Source organism: Anabrus simplex, chromosome 1 (assembly GCF_040414725.1).
Source record: "Anabrus simplex isolate iqAnaSimp1 chromosome 1, ASM4041472v1, whole genome shotgun sequence".
Classification (NCBI taxonomy): Eukaryota; Metazoa; Arthropoda; class Insecta; order Orthoptera; family Tettigoniidae; genus Anabrus; species Anabrus simplex.
The window spans coordinates 461732792-461752085 of record NC_090265.1 but is presented as its reverse complement, the minus strand read 5'-3'; the positions used below and the strand labels follow the sequence as shown (position 1 = coordinate 461752085).

General features: G+C 37.3%; 1 protein-coding gene across 1 annotated transcript in view; it reads left to right on the top strand.

The window, feature by feature from the left end:
• Positions 1–19077, top strand: part of HDAC1 (histone deacetylase 1) — a 279346-nt gene extending 260269 nt beyond the window's left edge. The window contains exon 10 of the mRNA XM_067135243.2: positions 17836–19077. Within this exon, the coding sequence (XP_066991344.1) occupies positions 17836–17906 (71 nt within the window). The 3' untranslated portion in view covers positions 17907–19077. The remainder of the gene's footprint in view (positions 1–17835) is intronic.
• Positions 19078–19294: the final 217 nt, after the last annotated feature.

Here is a 19294-nt window from a genome sequence, read left to right as displayed (position 1 = left end):
GACCACGTAATCGTCCGAGCTATTAAAAACAGCACGATTTCAGAGATAATCGCAATCATCGCCACTAGAATGTTAACAACAGGGTTAGTACCATCGACTTTCAAGAAATCCCGTACAATTCTGGTTCATAAAGGAGGTGACGTAAACGATCCCAGTAACTGGCGTCCAATTATAATATGCTCAGTTATTAGACGAGTCATCAAGAGAGTTCTTGATAAACTGCTTCGGAACTACATTGGGTTTCATGACAATCAAAGGGGTTTCACCAATACACCCGGTACTTACATAAATACCTCAATTTTGGAAGCCGCTTTACAGCACTCTATGTAAGAAAAGAACGATGCATGCATTATATTTCTCGACGTTCGCAAAGCTTTTGATAAAGTCGGACATGCGCACCTCCAGAGCACCCTGGAGTCGCTCGGAGTTCCCGAAAAACTGACGAGACTGATAATTGCTCTACAAGAGGGAAACGTAACACAGATACATACACGAAAACAGGGAACAAAACCCATCAGAATTAATCGCGGTGTGCTTCAAGGCTCCCCTTTGTCACCGGCATTATTTAACATCGCTACCAATCACATTGTGAAAGAACTTTCTGAAGATTCTTTAGCAAGGAATTACGGTTACTCGATTGCAAACGAGGAGCCTAACCTCACTATAATGTGTTTCGCCGACGATACGGTAATATTTGGGAAAAACACTGAATCTGCTGCCGAACTAGCCAGGATTGCCATAGAAAGATTTAAGGAACTCGGCCTGGACATCAGCGCTTCAAAATCAGTTTGTCTTTCTATCAAGAAAGGTTGGCTAACGGAGGAGAATATAATCATTAATGATGACTGTGAAATTAAATCACAGTGCAACGGAAGTGCGATTCGTTGCTTAGGTGTGAATTTCATCAATGAAATTAAACTGGATCCACAAGCCGTACTTGACAAGTTGCGAAACAAGATAGCTCACCATTGCTGCAGTCTGACCAGAAATTTTCAATTTTAAACAGTTCAATATCACCTACTCTTATTTATCCACTCCAAGTTACTCCCCTAAACAAGATACCTCAATCTTTTCTATCAGATGCGGATAAAATATTAAAGAGTGGAACTAAAGAATTATTACAACTACCAGCAGATGTTCCGGATCACATGGTATACACCGAAAGGAAGTATAAAGGCCTCGGTTTGTTTCGCGCCACTTGGGAAGCCAAACTACAGCATATTAACATCTGTAATAAATTATCACTTGCAAATAACGGCTACATTAATGCAACTAGAAACTTGGAACAAGAATGTACAATTTGTTTGCAAGATCTAGGCATAGAAATGAATGATCGAGTTATGTCCAAAAATAGCCATCTTCCCAATGTAAGGAAGGTCCGACAAATACTACGAGACAGAGAAGTTCAGTCATGGACGAAGTTGCCGCACAAAGGAAAGGGCGTTGGACTCTTCCAGGAGTACACGCCAGGGAACAAATGGATAAGAGATCACTGAGGCTTATCCTGTGCGGAATGGAGAGAGGCCATCAAGATGACAGCGAATGTGTGCGCCGTTCGCTCCGTGCCAGGAAGGTCCCAGGACAACACCCTCTGTCGGCGTTGCCACAGAGAGCACGAAACTCTTGCCCATGACCTAGGAGCCTGCCCTCATGGGGAGGTATTGAGAAATTCCCGCCATCATACAATACGACACATGATTGCGACCTCGCTGAGGGTCACGGTTTCATGGTGCACGAAGAGGTCTCTGGCCTAGCTACCGGCGGGAGTAACAGACGTATTGACATGATAGCCTTTCAACCAGCTAGCAAGCAAGGACTAATCTTAGATCCCACAATACGCTTCGAGTCGCACGTTGGCCAGGCCGAAGAGGTGGACGCCGAAAAGAAGTCAATTTACCAGCCAACTGTAAACTACTATAAAGATAAATATCACCTAGACAATATTTCCGTCCCTGGACTCATGATCGGAGCTCGAGGCACAATCCCTAAATTTCTTGTACAGCTGTGGGATTCTCTCGGTCTCAGCTGGACACGACTTCACGACATCGCTATCGCCGCAATACGAGGTTCAGTGACCATACTCCGCAATCATCTATATAACATCTGAAGAACCATATTGCAAATCTATTCCTGAGCCTTTTGGTGAATCTTCTACCTGGCACACTAGCAAAGTCAACAGTAACTTAGAAGACAAAAAATACTGTGTAGTCGACATACTTTGTCCTTGTGGCAGCCTCCGCATGGGGGAAGTTGTAATAATAATAATAATTCGTATATTCAGTAGTATGTTTTTTCGCTTAACACATTCATTTTTGTTGTCCGCTGCAGAAACTTCTTAACGAGGTTTTGCTGTATTGTAGTCTTGTCATTCGGAAGGTAAAACGAACACATGATCTCTTCATGGAAACATTTTTGCAGGTAGAAGACAGTTATGAATATAAAGTACAAATTATTATTATTATTATTATTATTATTATTATTTCAAGTACGCTAATGATTCCATACCCATACCATGTTAAGGCCCTTCCTGTTTTACTTACGGTGACTGCATAGTTCGAACTGAGCTGATACATAGGTCTACTGACAAACAGCCAAACGAACAAACTTTTTCTGTCACATAAATCTGACATGCAGCTTAGTTGAGTTGCGTTTTGTTTCACTTTCCTTCCCGCCTCGATTGCTTGTTTACATAATTCAGACACTTTCTTAAAACTAAATTTTCAGCAACTTTAGGAAGACATATCATCGGAAATACTCACAATATATATAAACAACCATAGGACAGCATATACGATATGGTACCACAAGAAAACATACAAATTCCTTTAAATTCCGCACGAGCCCTGAAAACACTGTACATAGGAATGAATGCCTGTCAGCTATGCAATTTTTTTTTTTCTTTTCACCACTTCCTCCACAGTCCACATCAGATTAAGTATTTCATTGGTGACTCAAGTGTCACAGTATCACCCATGCATTGCTCACAGCTGGCAGCCTTTATGAATACTGAGCATGCTATTACAGCCAGTATTGCCAACATTGTTCTTGGATCCATCTTCACGTTGTAAAAATTATGCAAAATAAACAGCAATGGAATGAATTCAAACAAAGCATAGTAAGTACAGAATGCGGTAAGATATCAAGCTCATGTTAAATAATTATATATTTTGCTACAAATACCACCAAGAACAACAACTATTCACAGCCATCTGCGTATGAAAGATAAGAGTTGGTAACGAACCCGAATAACATACTACTTGTGAAATATTTTCTATATTTTTACAGGGTATAAATTTTTAATTGGTCAAGTCAGTTCACCAGAATATCTAACCAAACTGAGGGAAGCTCCTGACTTCAGAAACAAGCAACAAACCTAGGAACTATTCACCGCTGTGGAAGCTTCCTCACCGACCAGAAGTCTGGCTAACATCAAAGAGACCGCTTAGGTCTTGAGTTGACTCTCAGTATAGCCACCTCTGTTTACTATTTCCTTATCTGCTGGAAATCATTCTGCCTAGGTATTTGAATTGTGTACACATGATTTCACCTTCAGGCTTTATGAGACAGCTGGTATCTTTCCTACTCTTTTTTTACCCATTTATCCAGCGTAATTTGTACCTCTATCTTTCCCCAAATGGCTACATCGTCAGCAAACGCCAAAGTGTGTAGTTCTCTGTCTCTCTTGTTTCAGGTCTTTAAGAATACTGTTCATGACAGTAATGAATAGCAATGGTCAGAGTGCGCTCTCTTGTTGGATACTTCGTGTGGTATTCAACCATTCCAAATGGCCATCCACAACACACACTCGGCTGCTACAGTTGTGGTACAGCATCTGAACATTGCCTATGAGATATCGTACGCCTGTACTAGGTCTAAGAATACTACAGTTAGGTGTTTTCCTCTCTGTCAGTGCTGTTCCATTACATTCTTAGGGTGAAAATTAAGCCTGTTCTTCTATTGGCTCTGAATAAATGCTGTTCTTCTTCCAGGACAGGTTCTGTCAATGCTCACAGTCTGGTTGCAATACTTTTTTTTTTTTTTTCTTCAGACTATGGGAGAGAAGTATGATACCCCTATAGTTGGCACACTTTCTTCTGCATCCTTTTTCAAGTAAAGGGCTAATAATACATTTTGCACAGTTCCCTGGAACCCGATTTTTGCACTATATCATTCTCAAAGTTCTGTGTAGCTACTGCACTTCAGGTATACCTGCTGCTTTGATCATTTCAGCAGTAAATTTATTGATTCCAGCTGACTTACTACTACTCATCTGTTATAGTGCGATTTCCACCTCGACCAATTAATTGGCAACATTCCATGAACTACCCTTCTGAAATTAATAATTTCAGGTATAGGCAATCGTCATACATATTTTTGACAACCATGTCACATTTAAAAGCCCTTGAGAAGCATTCAACTGCTTAATAAAAATACCCTCCCCTGCGAACCATGTGACCTTGCCGTGGTGGGGAGGCTTGCGGGTCCCAATGAAGCAGATAGCCGAGCCGCAGGTGCAACCATATCGGATGGGTATCTGTTGAGAGACCAGACTAAGGAATGTTTCATCGAAAGGGGGCTAGCAGCCTTTCGGAAGTTGCAATGTTGGCAGTCTGGATGATTGACTGATATGGCCTTGTAATAATACTCAATAACTAAATATGGCTTAGCTGGGTTGATACCGCTACACGGCTGAAAGCAACGGGAAACTACGTCCGTAACTAACTCCCGGGGACATGCAGCTCTCTCTGTATGAATGATGTACTGATGATGGCTTCCTCCCGGGTAAAATATTCTGGAGGTAAACTAGTCCCTCATTCGGATCTCCGGGTGGGGACTATACGAGAGGGGGTGATCATCAGGAAGATGGATACTGACATTCTGCGAGTCAGAGTGTGGAATGTTAGAAGTTTGAATCGTTGTGGTAGATTAGAGAATCTGAAAAGGGAGATGAATAGACTAAAGTTAGATGTAGTTGGTATAAGTGAAGTACATTGGCAGGAAGAACAGGATTTCTGGTCAGGCAACTACCGAATTATCAACACAAAATCAAACAGAGGAAATGCAGGAGTGGGTTTAAAAATAAGAAAATAGGGCAGCGGATAAACTACTATGACCAGCATAGTGAAAGAATTATTGTCGTCAAGATAGACACCAAACCAATGCCCACCACAGTAGTGCAGGTCTATATGCCTACTAGCTCAGCGGATGATGAGGAAATCGAAAGAACATATGAAGAGACAGAAGATTTAATACAATATGTAAAAGGTGATGAGAATCTAATTGTGATGGGAGACTGGAATGCAGTGGTAGGCCAAGGAAGAGAAGGTAATACAGTAGGAGAATTCGGATTGGGACAAAGGATCGAAGGAGGAAGTCTGCTGGTTGAATTCTGCACTGATCATAATTTAGTCCTTGCCAATACTTGGTTCAAACACCACAAACGATGGCTTTATACGTGGATGAGACCTGGGGACTCTGGAAGGTATCAAATAGACTTCATTATGATTAGGCAGAGATTCAGAAACCAGGTGTTGGATTGCAAAACTTTCCCAGGAGCAGACATGGACTCTGACCACAACTTGTTGGTCATGAAATGCCATCTGAAGCTGAAGAAATTGAAGAAAGAAAAGAATGCAAAAAGATGGGATCTAGACAAGTTAAAAGAAAAGAGTGTGAGGGATTGTTTCAAGGAACATGTTACAAAAGGTCTAAATGAAAAGGCTGAAGGAAACACAATAGAGGAAGACTGGATAGTCATGAAAAATGAAGTCAGCAGGGCTACTGAAGAAATGTTAGGAAGGAAGAAAAGATCAACTAAGAATCAGTGGATAACTCAGGAGGTACTAGACCTAATTGATGAACGTCGAAAATACAAGAATGCTAGAAAGGAAGAGGGCAGAAAAGAATACAGGCGATTAAAGAATGAAGTGGATAGAAAGTGCAAGGTAGCTAAGGAAGACTGGCTGAAGGAGAAGTGCAAGGATGTCGAAGGTTGTACGGTCCTAGGAAAGGTAGATGCTGCATACAGGAAAATCAAGGAAACCTTTGGAGAAAGGAAATATAGGTGTATGAATGTTAAGAGCTCATTTGGAAAACCACTTCTAGGGAAAGAAGACAAAGCAGAAAGATGGCAGGAACATATCCAACAGTTGTATCAAAGTGAAGATGTAGACAATTTGGTTCTGGAACAATAAGAGGCTGTTGATGCTGATGAAATGGGAGACCCAATTTTGATGTCAGAGCTCTGAGCGACCTAAATAGGAACAAGGCACCTGGAATTGATGACATTCCCTCTGAATTACTGACTGCCTTAGGAGAAACCAGCATGGCAAGGTTATCCCATTTAGTATGTAAGATGTATGAGACAGGAGAAGTCCCATCCGATTTTCGGCAGAATGTTGTTATACCTATTCCCAAGAAAGCCGGTGCTGACAGGTGTGAAAACTATCACACCATTAGTATCTCATGCCTGCAAAATTTTTAAACACGTATTGTTTACAGAAGAATGGAAAAACAAGTTGAAACTGAGTTGGGAGAAGATCAATTTGGCTTCAGAAGAAATGTAGAAACACGTGAAGCAATCCTGACTTTACATCTGATCTTAGAGGATTGAATCAAGAAGGACAAGCCCACGTACATGGCATTCTTAGATCTAGAAAAGGCATTCGATAATGTTGATTGGACCAAGCTATTTAAGATTCTGAAGGTGATTGGGATCGGATACCGAGAACGAAGAATTATCTACAATCTGTATAAAAATCAGTCTGCAGTGATAAAGATCGATGGCTTCGAAAAACAAGCAGCAATTCAGAAAGGAGTGAGGCAAGGCTGCAGTTTGTTCCCCCTCCTTTTCAATGTTTATATAGAACAGGCAGTAAAGGAAATCAAAGAGGTATTTGGAAAGGGAATCACAATCCAAGGAGAGGAAATCAAAACCTTGAGATTTGCCGATGATATTGTTATTTTATCTGAGACTGCAGAAGATCTTGAGAAGCTCCTGAATGGTCTGAACGAAGTCTTGGGTAAGGAGTACAAGATGAAAATAAATAAGTCCAAAACAAAAGTAATGGAGTGCAGTCGAACGAAGGCAGGTGATGCAGGAAATATTAAATTAGGAAATGAAGTCTTAAAAGAAGTAGATGAATATTGTTACTTGGGTAGTAAAATAACTAACGATGGCAGAAGTAAGGAGGACATAAAATGTAGATTAGCACAAGCAAGGAAGAGTTTTCTTAAGAAAAGTAATTTGCTCACTTCAAACATTGATATAGGAATTAGAAAGATGTTTCTGAAGACTTTTGTGTGGTGTGTGGCGTTGTATGGAAGTGAAACATGGACGATCACTAGCTCAGAAAGAAGGAGAATAGAAGCTTTTGAAATGTGGTGTTACCGAAGAATGCTGAAGGTGAGATGGATAGATCGAATCACAAATGAAGAGGTACTGAATCGAATTGGGGAGAGGAGATCGATTTGGCTAAATTTGACGAGAAGAAGAGATAGAATGATAGGACACATCTTAAGACACCCAGGACTTGTTCAGTTGGTTTTTGAAGGAAGTGTAGGTGGTGAGAACGGTAGGGATAGACCAAGGGATATGACAGGCAGATTAGAGCAGATGTAGGATGCAGTAGTTACGTAGAAATGAAAAGGTTAGCACATGATAGGGTGGCATGGAGAGCTGCATCAAACCAGTCTATGGACTGATGACTCAAACACACAATAAAAATACTGCCACAGTTGTAATGTGAGGGTATGTGGCGACAAACTATGTAACTCCAAACTGTTTAAAATAAATTCTATGGGATACTAAAGGAGTTCTCTTTCTTCTGTTATGTAACAGTTTACACTGATTAATATATTTGGTGATTCAGGTATAAAATTTATAACTTAAGCATCCATTTTATTACGGTTGTAAATTCTTTTGGACAAGAATAACAAATTTAGAAAAATTCAATATATTGGGCAACTGGAGTGGGACATTGATGATGATGGTGATGATGATGAATACATTATCTGAAGGTTTTAATTTCCCCTCCAAAAATATCCTCTTTTCTGTAAGGTACATGTATAATGCTGTAGATTTTTTTATTTGTGAAAGTACCAGTTACTAATTTTAAGTAAGAAATCAAATAATTCTAATACCTCTGGTTTTGTCTGCTTATTTTCAAAAAATTTATATATCTTAAATTCTGACCAAAGTGTAAAACATATTACAATTTTTAGTTATTATTTGTCTAGAGACATGGAGAAGTACTAGCAAGATTTACCTAAAATCTCTTCCAAGTATGATTACTTTTCCTCCAAAATAAATAATGCAGTTAATAAGGTCTTTGAGGAGTCTATCAATGGGTACATACACACATTTGCCACGGGAGATTCATGCCATATAATTCACCATGCAGATTTGATTTCAGATACAGCCTTACTATTGATTCTCAGAGATGTTGTAGAAGTTCAAAGGTAACTTTGCTGTGCACTAGGGTTTTATGAAGAAATTGTGTATGGGACAAAATTCTGCAACATTGTAATGACCTACATCAGCATTTCCAGAGAAAAGTAGATTACAAATAACATTTGTGGTAGCACAGTCAAGACTTGTGTTATTTTTGTATAGGCTATTTTAAATAAATGATCAGAAATAATTGACTAATAAAGTGTAATTCAACGTGACACAACACTTACTCTTTACAGATGATAAATTTGCATATTCCATAGTTATTCATCAGAAATCTGCAAGAAAGGTCAGTAACAATAAAGTCTGTGTAACTTTCCTGCTCATTTCTATATTTTCAGCTACTTACAACCAAATTTCTTGGTGATGCTTGTTGATATTGAATGAAGAATGGGATACAGCATGACATAAACTCCATGTCTAAAATAACCTTACAAAGGAGTTAAAACTCTTGGTGTTTTTTAGTGATTGTTTCAATACACAGCACAGAGTAAACTATTACCATATCCTGAAACATTGAAATTACATGGCAGTTCCTGGAAGTGCAATGCAACAAACAGGATCTTTGTGTACATGCAGGATAATAACCTCAAAAAGTAGTTACAACTCCTGGTGCTTGTTACTGATGGTTTTGGTTCACAGCACAAAATAAACTAACACACAACCTAAAACATTGGTATTATACAGCAGGTCTAAAAGAAATCCAGTGCAAAAACAGAATCTTCGATTTAAATGTAGCATAACTCGGGCAGGAGTTTACATGGCAATTCTCAAAGAAGCAAAGAATATGAAGAAGTACAGAGAAAGAGGCGCACCTCAGTCTCTTCTCTTTGAATTAGACATTAGGGCTTAGAGGTATGAACTGGAAATTAGGGAACTATTTCATAGTCATGATAGCAGCATAACTTAGCTTATAAACTTTACCCTATTTTGCATTCTTATCAAGTCATTGGATTTTGGAGGATATTATTTTTGCTGAAGAAGAGAATTATGATTCTCAAAATATGTACGATGTGAAATAATTCTTTTGTTTATTTTATTACTGTAAGATTGAAAGGTGGATTCAAATTCAATTCCTTGATTCACTATGACGTAACCTCTCGGCCGATCGGTGAACTGAGTAAACACATATCATGTGCTCATATTTATCATCTATGAAATTAGTAATTAGTAAAAAGTAGTTAGTGCAACTGTGTAAAACCTTTAAATTTAAACAAAGAACTACATAAATCAGTTGATTAGAAACAGCGGGCAAACTGTTCAAAGAAATTGCCTTGTATTTTATACAGGGTGTCCCAGGAGGAATGGTTATTATTTATGGATATGACAGGAACAATCATTTGAAGCAAAAAACTTCATATAGACATGTGCCCAATTCTAAATGGTTTCCGAGATAGAACACATTTAATGTACAGTACATTTGTTTTTGGGGTATTGGTGTGTATGTACAGTATGTGTCTTATCCACCCAACCTCTTTGACGTTTTATTCTAGCCCAATCTACCTCATTACTTTCAACCTCTTTGCTCGAGATGCCTTTCTGCCATTAAATTAGCCCATTGAATGCGGATTTGTCCATGGTGTGTTGTGAGTGAAGTGGTGCGAGGGATTGGGCGTGTATCAGAGAGAAGCCTCGATTAACTGTTTTCGTATACTCGGTGGCTAAAATGCCACACATCTACACTAATGAAGAATATGCAGATATGGTATATGTTTACAGCTTCTGCGATGGTCGTGCTCCTGCTGCTGCCGAGGAATACCGTCGGTGCTTTCCAACATGTCATATTCCTGATTGTAGAGTGTGTACCAAAGTTTTCAGCATATTGCGTTACAGGTATTCTTCTAAGTTCCGTTTTTCTTCTGAACGTGTAGTTCAACAACCTGTGCAGGAACAGCAACACATTGTTGAAATGGTGCAGCGTAGTCCTACTAGCAGCGCACAGCAACTTTCTGCTTATCAATGTCCCACGAACACTTGTATGGCGAACATTACATGTAGAAATCTTGTACCCATTTCAAAACGTCAAACAGGTTGGGTGGGGAAGACACTAACCACTAGCCCAAAAACAAATGTATATTAAATGTGTTTTATCTCAGAAACCATTCAGAATAGGGCATATGTCCATATGAAGATTTTTTTGCTTCAAATGATCTTTCCTGACATATCCCTGAATATGGACCATTCCTCCTGGGCCAGAAGAATATTGGAGATTTAACCCGGGAGAGGGCGCGCCGCGGAGGAAACCTCCGCACTTTTCTTATTTTGTTTGTACGAGAATTTGACTTTGACCAAGTCGCATGTGCGCTTGTCTTATTGTTCTCGGGGATTGTGGAAACCAATTGTCAAGGTTAGTTTATTTCTATCTCTAACTCTGTTGCTTTGGCGATTGTTACTGTTAGGTATAGTCATCGTTGCGGAAGTATTCTCCGCGCGCGACTCTTGCTGACACGTACATTGTTGTGTTTCCGTCTGAGTGTGACTGTGTTTGATTCAGTGTATGGTTTGATTTACTCGTTGTGCTCGGCAAGGACTGCACCCTACTATCGTACCAGCCAAAAAAATAAAAGAAAAATAAAGTCGTCTTGTTGGTATCGTCTATGCATTACGACGATTCAATTGACGAGAGCTCTGGTGATGCAAATAAGGCGGAAATGCTGACTTTCTACAACCTAACAGAAGGTGGGGTTGATGTGGTAGATTGTATGAAAAACGAGTATTCAATGTCAAGAATCGCTAACCGCTGGCCAATGACCCTATTTTTCATGCTCCTGAATATTGCAGGAATAAACAGTTTTGTGATATATCAAGCTAACCACAGTGCTTCCAGCCGCCGTGCGTTCTTGAAGACTATATCAATACATTTGTGCAGGGAATACATGGTTCAGCGTTCCACATTGCAGTACATTCCCAGGGACATAAAGATGCGCCTGAGAAGTATTCTTGGTTTGGAGCCCGAGGTACCAACACAACAACACCAGGAAACAAAAGAATCAGGTCGGTGTGCTTTTTGCGACCGCAAAAAGAACCGTAAGTCTAAGAAGAAATGCATTCATTGCTCACGGTTTGTATGCCCGGAACACTCCACACAGTCGTGTATAGAATGCACCGCATGTGACAACAATGATGATATGTACTTAGAAGAAGACTACTAAACCACGCAGTAAGCGAATAACCTTTTATTGATTTTATACTGAATTGCAATAGGCCTACATTATACTTTTATATACTGTATGATTTTCAGATTTTCGGAATGCAGGGAAACTGGAATGAAGCTGTTTCAAAATTCTAGGTTCCCGGAAAGGTAGAAAATGTTATTACAAGCAATAAATTTTGAAAATGACTGACAGAACTAAGATCGAAAAGTTGTCTGATTTATGAAACTGACTTGGAATATTCTAATAACGACCCAGTTTATGTAGTGCAGCCTATAGTGATAAAATGTGAGATGTTTATAACAGCAAATATGGTGAAATTTTCTTTGTCTAAATCATGCACAATCAGCATGCTGTACTTTAATGTATGCGCAGATTACAACTATTGTACAAAGAGGTGTTATTTTACTTATAGCCGAATAAATAAGGCACAGCTCATACGCAACTTTCTTTATTGCGAGCCCATACCGATGCGGAGAAAAGTTCCGCGCGCGCCTTTTCGTGTAATCAAACATCGCGCGGCCTCTCCCGGGTTAAAGGTGCATAATTTTTCTTATGGTATATAATAATAAACCATACATGGACTGAAAGAGTAACTGTGCACGTTTTCATAACACACACTACAACTCCTGAATTTGACAACTAGGACAAGGCATTTACTGACATATAGTTTCACAATACCTGCAAAATAAAAAGTGCATTTATAACCTTAAAAATACTACAGAATGACCAATCAATTGCCCATATTATTAACACATCTTGACAATATGTCAGTATTGTTTCTGAACGAACGAATGCCAATACATTTTATACAAGTGTTACTCCAGTAACATCGAGAACAAGATAAGTGTTCATAATATAGGCAATTATCAGCTGCATAAAATCGTTAATGTAGTTAACGAAGGTTCAGTAACAATTTCACAAGTCAAGTAATACTGGATCAGTACAATTAGCCAGATCTCAAAATGTTTTTAAAAATGATTTTAAATGGGATGTTCAACAGATGAGTTTCGTCAATAAATTTAAAGGACAATGCTAACACTAAGATTTTAGACAAATGTGTTTTACCTTAAAGACATAATTTTTATTGTGTAAGATTTGTAAAATATTATAAGATTGGTCACTCATGCTTACAAAGCATATTTTAGCTCAATAGAATGTGTTCACAATCTTATCAAACCTTGGGTAAATTATAATTGGCTGATGATGCTCACAAAAAGGAGCGAAACATGTACCATATTAACAATTTAATAAAGATATAAGTCCTCATTAGCTTATTATGTATTGAATAGGTAGTATTTAATAACATGATAAGAGTTTGTATCACAAGTAGATCTTATACAGACAAAAAAAAAAAAAAAAAAAAAAAAAAAAAAGAAATTTATAACCTGCAGCAAGCAGTATGTTCTGAGCTGTCAGTGGAGAGATGGCGTGGAATGACATTAGTAGAAGAATAAGTTTTAGTGGTGTCTTTAAAAGTAGGAAAGATCACAATATGAAGATAAAGTTGGACTAATTGGGGCAAATATTCATTTATAGGAAGGTGAGTTAGGAATTAGAATAATTTACCAAGGGAGGGGTTCAATAAATTTCCAGTTTCTTTGAAATCATTTAAGAAAAGGCTAGGAAAACAACATATAGGGAATCTGCCACCTGGGTGACTGCCCTAATGCAGATCAGTAGTGATTGATTGATTGATTGATTGATTGATTGATTGATTGATTGATTGATTGATTGATTGATTGATTACACGGTTAAAGAAACCATCACCTTCCATTAGCTGCTGCATTTCCATGAGAAATTTGACGTGTGCCTCACAGTCTGCAGGCTTTAGGGCCAGTAACGACTGAAGTTATGGTCACACTTTAATTTGCTTTCATAAAAAGACTTTCCGGACTGTCATCAGCATTGCCATTTTTATGAATAACCCATAGTATAGATTTGTTAGGAATGCGCACAAAGATGGCCTTATGCATTCTACTGTCTTGTCTTATGTTTGAGGTCACTCCGGACTCTTAACACAAGCATCCTGTCATTTGAAACTGTTTATATCGCCGCCAATTGTTGTTATGTGGAAAATCACATCCATATTGTCGTTAAAACTCGCATTGAACTGTAAGTACCAAATCACACTTTGCAAACGGCAGTACACTCAAAGCTTTGAGATTGGGAGATGCCATTTATAACTAGAATTCTAAATGTGGAGCTATCAAATGATATAGTGAAGAAACAACAATTCTCTCCATACACTACAAACTTTCAGAGTTGTTCTTTCATCGGATTTAGAAAACAGATGGCTCAAGTCGGTTACATAGCTGTAATAATTACAGTAGTCCACTATAGTGAGTACGGCATATAACGAGAACCCCGCTATAACAACAATTTTTGTCTGTCCCTTCAGAATTCCTATATTAAACTGTGTATTGTCCTTCGGTTACAGCGAAAGCCCTATTACTGACGCGTCTGTTATTACGAGCGATTAAACTTGCAGATTTTTCCGTTAATGATAATTATGCACCCCAACGATTATGTTGCATGCAATCGATCATCTTCAGTATAATTTCCTTGCTATGTCCACTAGCGAGCTCTATCGTCGATATTCGAAGGCGAGGTCGGAGTCACATCACATTACCACATCCTATGCAAATACCAAAGCATTCACTTCATCACTACTGACTCTGTTTTTACACGTTTTATGATTTCATCCAACATTCATTCAACATGGAAATAATACCCATCAACTGCTTTTGTGTAAAGAAAATTTGAAACGAAAGAGAACATGTTTTCGTAATAAATGCATAAATAACTTGTCCAATAGCAGTTGTTAATTCGTTGAAAATAAAGCCTGAAAAAACTATCGCTTAATTTTAATGCTAAATACTGCAATTAAGTAAGAATTGGATACACCTCGAGGTATGGCAGAGTGCATCATTGACTCAGAGGTTCGCTTATATTTTCACGCGTCTGGTTAAATTTCGGAAAGGCTATTATCATGTAAATTTTTAGTAAGAAGGTTATCATTTCTCTACTGGCGCTTGAAGTATGTTTTCATCATATATATAGTATGGTTAAATTAGGTTAGTTAACACTGTTTGAATAAGAAAACTGACATGTTTGCCACAAAATTCGATCGATCATCTTCGGTCCGGTATAGTTTTCTCACTATGTACACTTGCGAGCTCTCTCGTCGACATATGAAGGCGATGTTGGAGTCGATTAGTAAGACACGTCGACTGCTGTTCCATAAAGCAACATCAAAATAAAAGAGGAGAATATTTTTTTGTAATCATCATCATCATCATCACTGTCCCACTCCAGTAACCCGGGTGTGGTTAACAAGCCTCCTCCACTCCTTTCTGTCCTTCTACTTTTTCTGCTCCATTACTTCTGCCACATCCAGTCCAGCTTCTTTAATGTCCTTCCAAATCTCATCCATCCACCTTCCTCTCGGTCTTCCAACTGGTCTCTTTCCAATTCCCTTCTTGCTACCCGTTCCTTTGCCATTCTTTTTATATGTCCGAACCAACTCAGTCTGGCTTTCTGTATGTTCTGTACTAATGCTTCTACATTTAGTTGTTCTCTGATTTTAATATTTTGAATTCTATCTCTTATTGTATTTTTAACCGATGTTCTTAAAAATTTCATTTCTACTGCTTGGATCTTAATATCTCGTCTCTTATTAGTTCCCAGCATTATTAGTCCATATGTTACAGTTGGTATGAAGTACTGTTTATATAATGTTAATTTTGTTCTCTTGGGTACTTTGTCATCCCATAAAATTTCTCTGACTTGATGATAAAATGTTGTACCTTTACTTAGTCTGTTATTAATTTCAGGGTTGATTTCATTACTTCCATTAATAATGCTACCCAGATATGTAAACTGTTGTACATTCTCTAACCGTTCTCCGTCTAATGTTCACCTGTCTTTTCTTTTTCTCTTTTCCACAGTGCATGACTACAGTTTTCTTTTTACTGATTATCATTCCAAACTCCAGATTTTCATTCCAAATGTCCAGTCTCCTTTGTACTTCCTTTTCTCCCTTTCCCCATATCACCACATCATATGCAAATACCAAAGCATTCACTTCATCAGTACTGATACTCTGTTTTACACGTTTTATGATTTCATCCATCAATATAATAAACAATAATGGTGACAGTGCACTTCCTTGCTTGAGACCTTTTATTGTATAACTTATTTCAGAGTCACCACTCCCCACTTGTACACTGCTTTTACTCTCATGATACAACATTTTTATCTTGTTAATTAATGATTTTGGTACATTCCTTTTCTGTAGGCATTCCCATCTATGTTTTCTCTTAACTATATCATAAGCTTTATCCAAATCCAAAAATACAAAGATGATTTCCTTGTTTATTTCCAGATGTTTTTCCATTATCGTTCGCACTGTAAATATCAAGTCTATTGTTGATCAGTTTGTTCTAAAGCCTTTATTGTTCTTCCTCTAACTGTATTTCTATTATATCCCTCAGTCTTTTGCCTATGACTTTCTTCATTATTTTTAGCCCATGTGGTCATGGGGTTATACCTCTATAATTTTCTCATTTCTTCCTATTTCCTTTTTTGAACAATGGTACAATGCTTCCTTGTTGCCAATCTTCAGATACCCTTTCATCCTTCCATATGGCATTGAGGGCTTGGTATAGCCACTGTAGTCCAATGCTTTCTGTTGCCTTAATCGTATTAGCATTGAATTCGTCTTTTCCACTTGCTTTACCTTTGGTCATTGCTTTCACTGCCCCTTCAAGTTCCAACCATGTTATTAGATTCTCTTCTTTTTCTCCATCTATTATTTCCATTTTCTTATCTCCTTCTTCCTCTGAGCAGTCATCCTCATTATAAAGTTTTTAAAAATATTTTGCCTTGACCTTCTGAAGACCCTTTCGTCGTGTACTATGGATCCATCTTCTCTCTCTAATGCCTTGATATTTTCTCGATTTATTCTTTTTTTATTTTATAACTCTGTATAATACTCTAGAGTCTGATTTCCTCAACTATCTTGCTCAATTTTGTTTGTAAACTCTCCCCAACATTACTCCTTTTCTTCCTTGATAATCCTCTTTACTTGTAGTTTCAATCTTTTGTATTCCACATATATCCTTTCTATGTTATCATAATAAAAACTTAAATTGTATGGTCGATAGCAGCTGATAAATCGTTAGAAATAAAGTCTAATCTTAAAGCTGAAATTAAATAAGAATGCAATACACCTCAAGATATTGCAGAGCACATCATTGATTTCAGAGGTTTGATTATATTTTCTTGTGTCTGTTTAAATTTCGGTAAGGCTATTCCCATGTAAACTTATAGCGAGAAAGTTATCAGTTTTCTACTGGCGCTTGATATACGTTTTCGAAAACTGAAACATTTGCCATAAAGTGCAATCGAACATTTTCGGTATAGTTTTTTCGCTATGTACTCTTGCGAGCTCTCTCATCGACTATCGAAGGCAATGTGGGAGTCTATTAGAAACACCTGTCATCTGCTGTTCTCTAAAGAAAATTCGAAATGAAGGAGGAGAATACAGTTTCATAATAAATACATAAATAATGTGACTAATAGCAGTTCTTAACTCGTTAGAAATAAAAAATGAAATAAATAATCGCTTAATTCTAATATAATATATTGAAATTAAGTAAGAATGTGATACACCTCAAGATATGGCCCAGAGTACGTCACTGATTTCAGAGGATAGTTTATTTTCTTGCCTCTAGTTAAATTTTGGAAAGTCTATTTTCATGTAAATATTTAGCGAGGAGGTTATAATTTCTCTATATGTGCTTGAAATATGTTTTCATTATACATATACGGTTAGGTTAGGTGACGCCGTTTGAAGAAGGAAACTGAAACTTTGCAATAGAAGCCTGTGGAGTGATACTATAATTTTTTCAGAATGAAATTAAACACTTTCACTCAATATGAAATTTTGATAAATAACAAACTTATTGCCATTTCCTACCGATTTTAATGTGTATGATGTTTTCCCGAATTTTACAAAAAATAGGATATAACAACAATCCGCTATAGCGAGTAAATTTGTCACCGTTATAGAGTCTCACTATAGCGGGACTTGTACTGAAACTCCTTTTATGTACATCCGGTAGATAAACTGTATTTGCAATCACATATTTTGTTAGGTACATTGTTCTTTCAGATTTTCAGATGCTTAAATTACAATTTCATTTGATATTTGCTTCTTTCTTCTAGGTGAATTGGATAAGGACGACAAGTCTGGCATCTCAGAAGATTTAAAAAAGGAGTCTAGTATAAATCCATGATAACAGGAGACACATTTTTTCCATAGCTAGATTTCCATAAATATTATTACATCATGGTAATGTACTAAACAGTACATTATTTTTTATCATTATCTTTTTTAAAGCAAAACCATCTGTCCATTTTATGTATCTTAAAAAAAGAAGAGCAAGTTATAGATAATTTCAGCATTCTTGTGTTGGTAGATGGAATGTGATACTCATGAGTTGTTGACCATCTGTATACCTCCTCATCTTACCACATACAATGTGTCTCTTGTGAAGTGATGCAGTGAGAACTCTTGATTGACATGAACAGTGTTAGTTCGTGATCTGTTATTTAAAAAAAAAACAAAGGAAATGTGGGGCAGATGCAAAGTATGTTGTGATAGTCATTATTCATTCATCGTTTCATATTAATCATCCTTTCTCTTACTGTCTTATCTGTCATTTTATTATTACCGTATTTTCTTCTCCTGTACCAAGTGAGAAGTATCAGAAGCAAAATATTATGTAAGTGATTTTTCTTTGTACTGTGTATATATATATACTCTGAAAAAGCAATATCGTTTTCAAGAAAATCACTTCATTAAATCATTAATTTCATATAAAAGGATGATAATAGAGAAAGAGACAGGAGATATTTTTATGGACTATAATTCTGATGAGTTGCAGAATTTGATTTAAAGTCTCACTCAATAAAATGCAGTCCATACGTTGTACATGTCACTAATCTCCTTCTTTTGTTATCACTGGTGTTCATATATTAGTAACAGTGATTATGTTTGTCAGAATTTTGATACAGAAAATTTTGGAGCAATTATCGTGAGAGAGTGTGAATATTTTTAGGGAACCGTAAATGGTGAGAAAAAAACAACAACATGCAAGTACAAAGCTGTAGGAAATTTAAAACGGATATGATTGATTTAATTTTAGATCATTGTTTTCAGTGTTGTACATACAATTGAACATTTCTGTATATGGGAAGGGGCTATGTGTTGGGGAAGGGAAGGAGCGTGAAATAAGATCAAGACAGAATTAATATACATCCCACAGTCTGTCAAACCGTGTTTCATTTTACATTAGAATAGATTGTGTAGCATTCTCATTCATCTTTGTCACAATTATTTATATTGGTCTTCAGTCTACGGAGGAATTAAAGGCATAACAATTTTTTGTGATTTGTTTTTAATTATAATTTCTAATCCCTGTTCCTTTTCCTTCAAGTTGTATTATGTGGTCTGGAAATTTAATCATATTGAATCATTCTATGTCATCTCTTTACAGTTGCATACATAAAGAACCACTTTTGAAATAACAATTTTCTATTATCGTATTTATTCGATTATAAGCTGACACCGATTGTAAGCCGACCCGTGGGAAATCAGAAACAAAAATGTAAGAAAATGTGA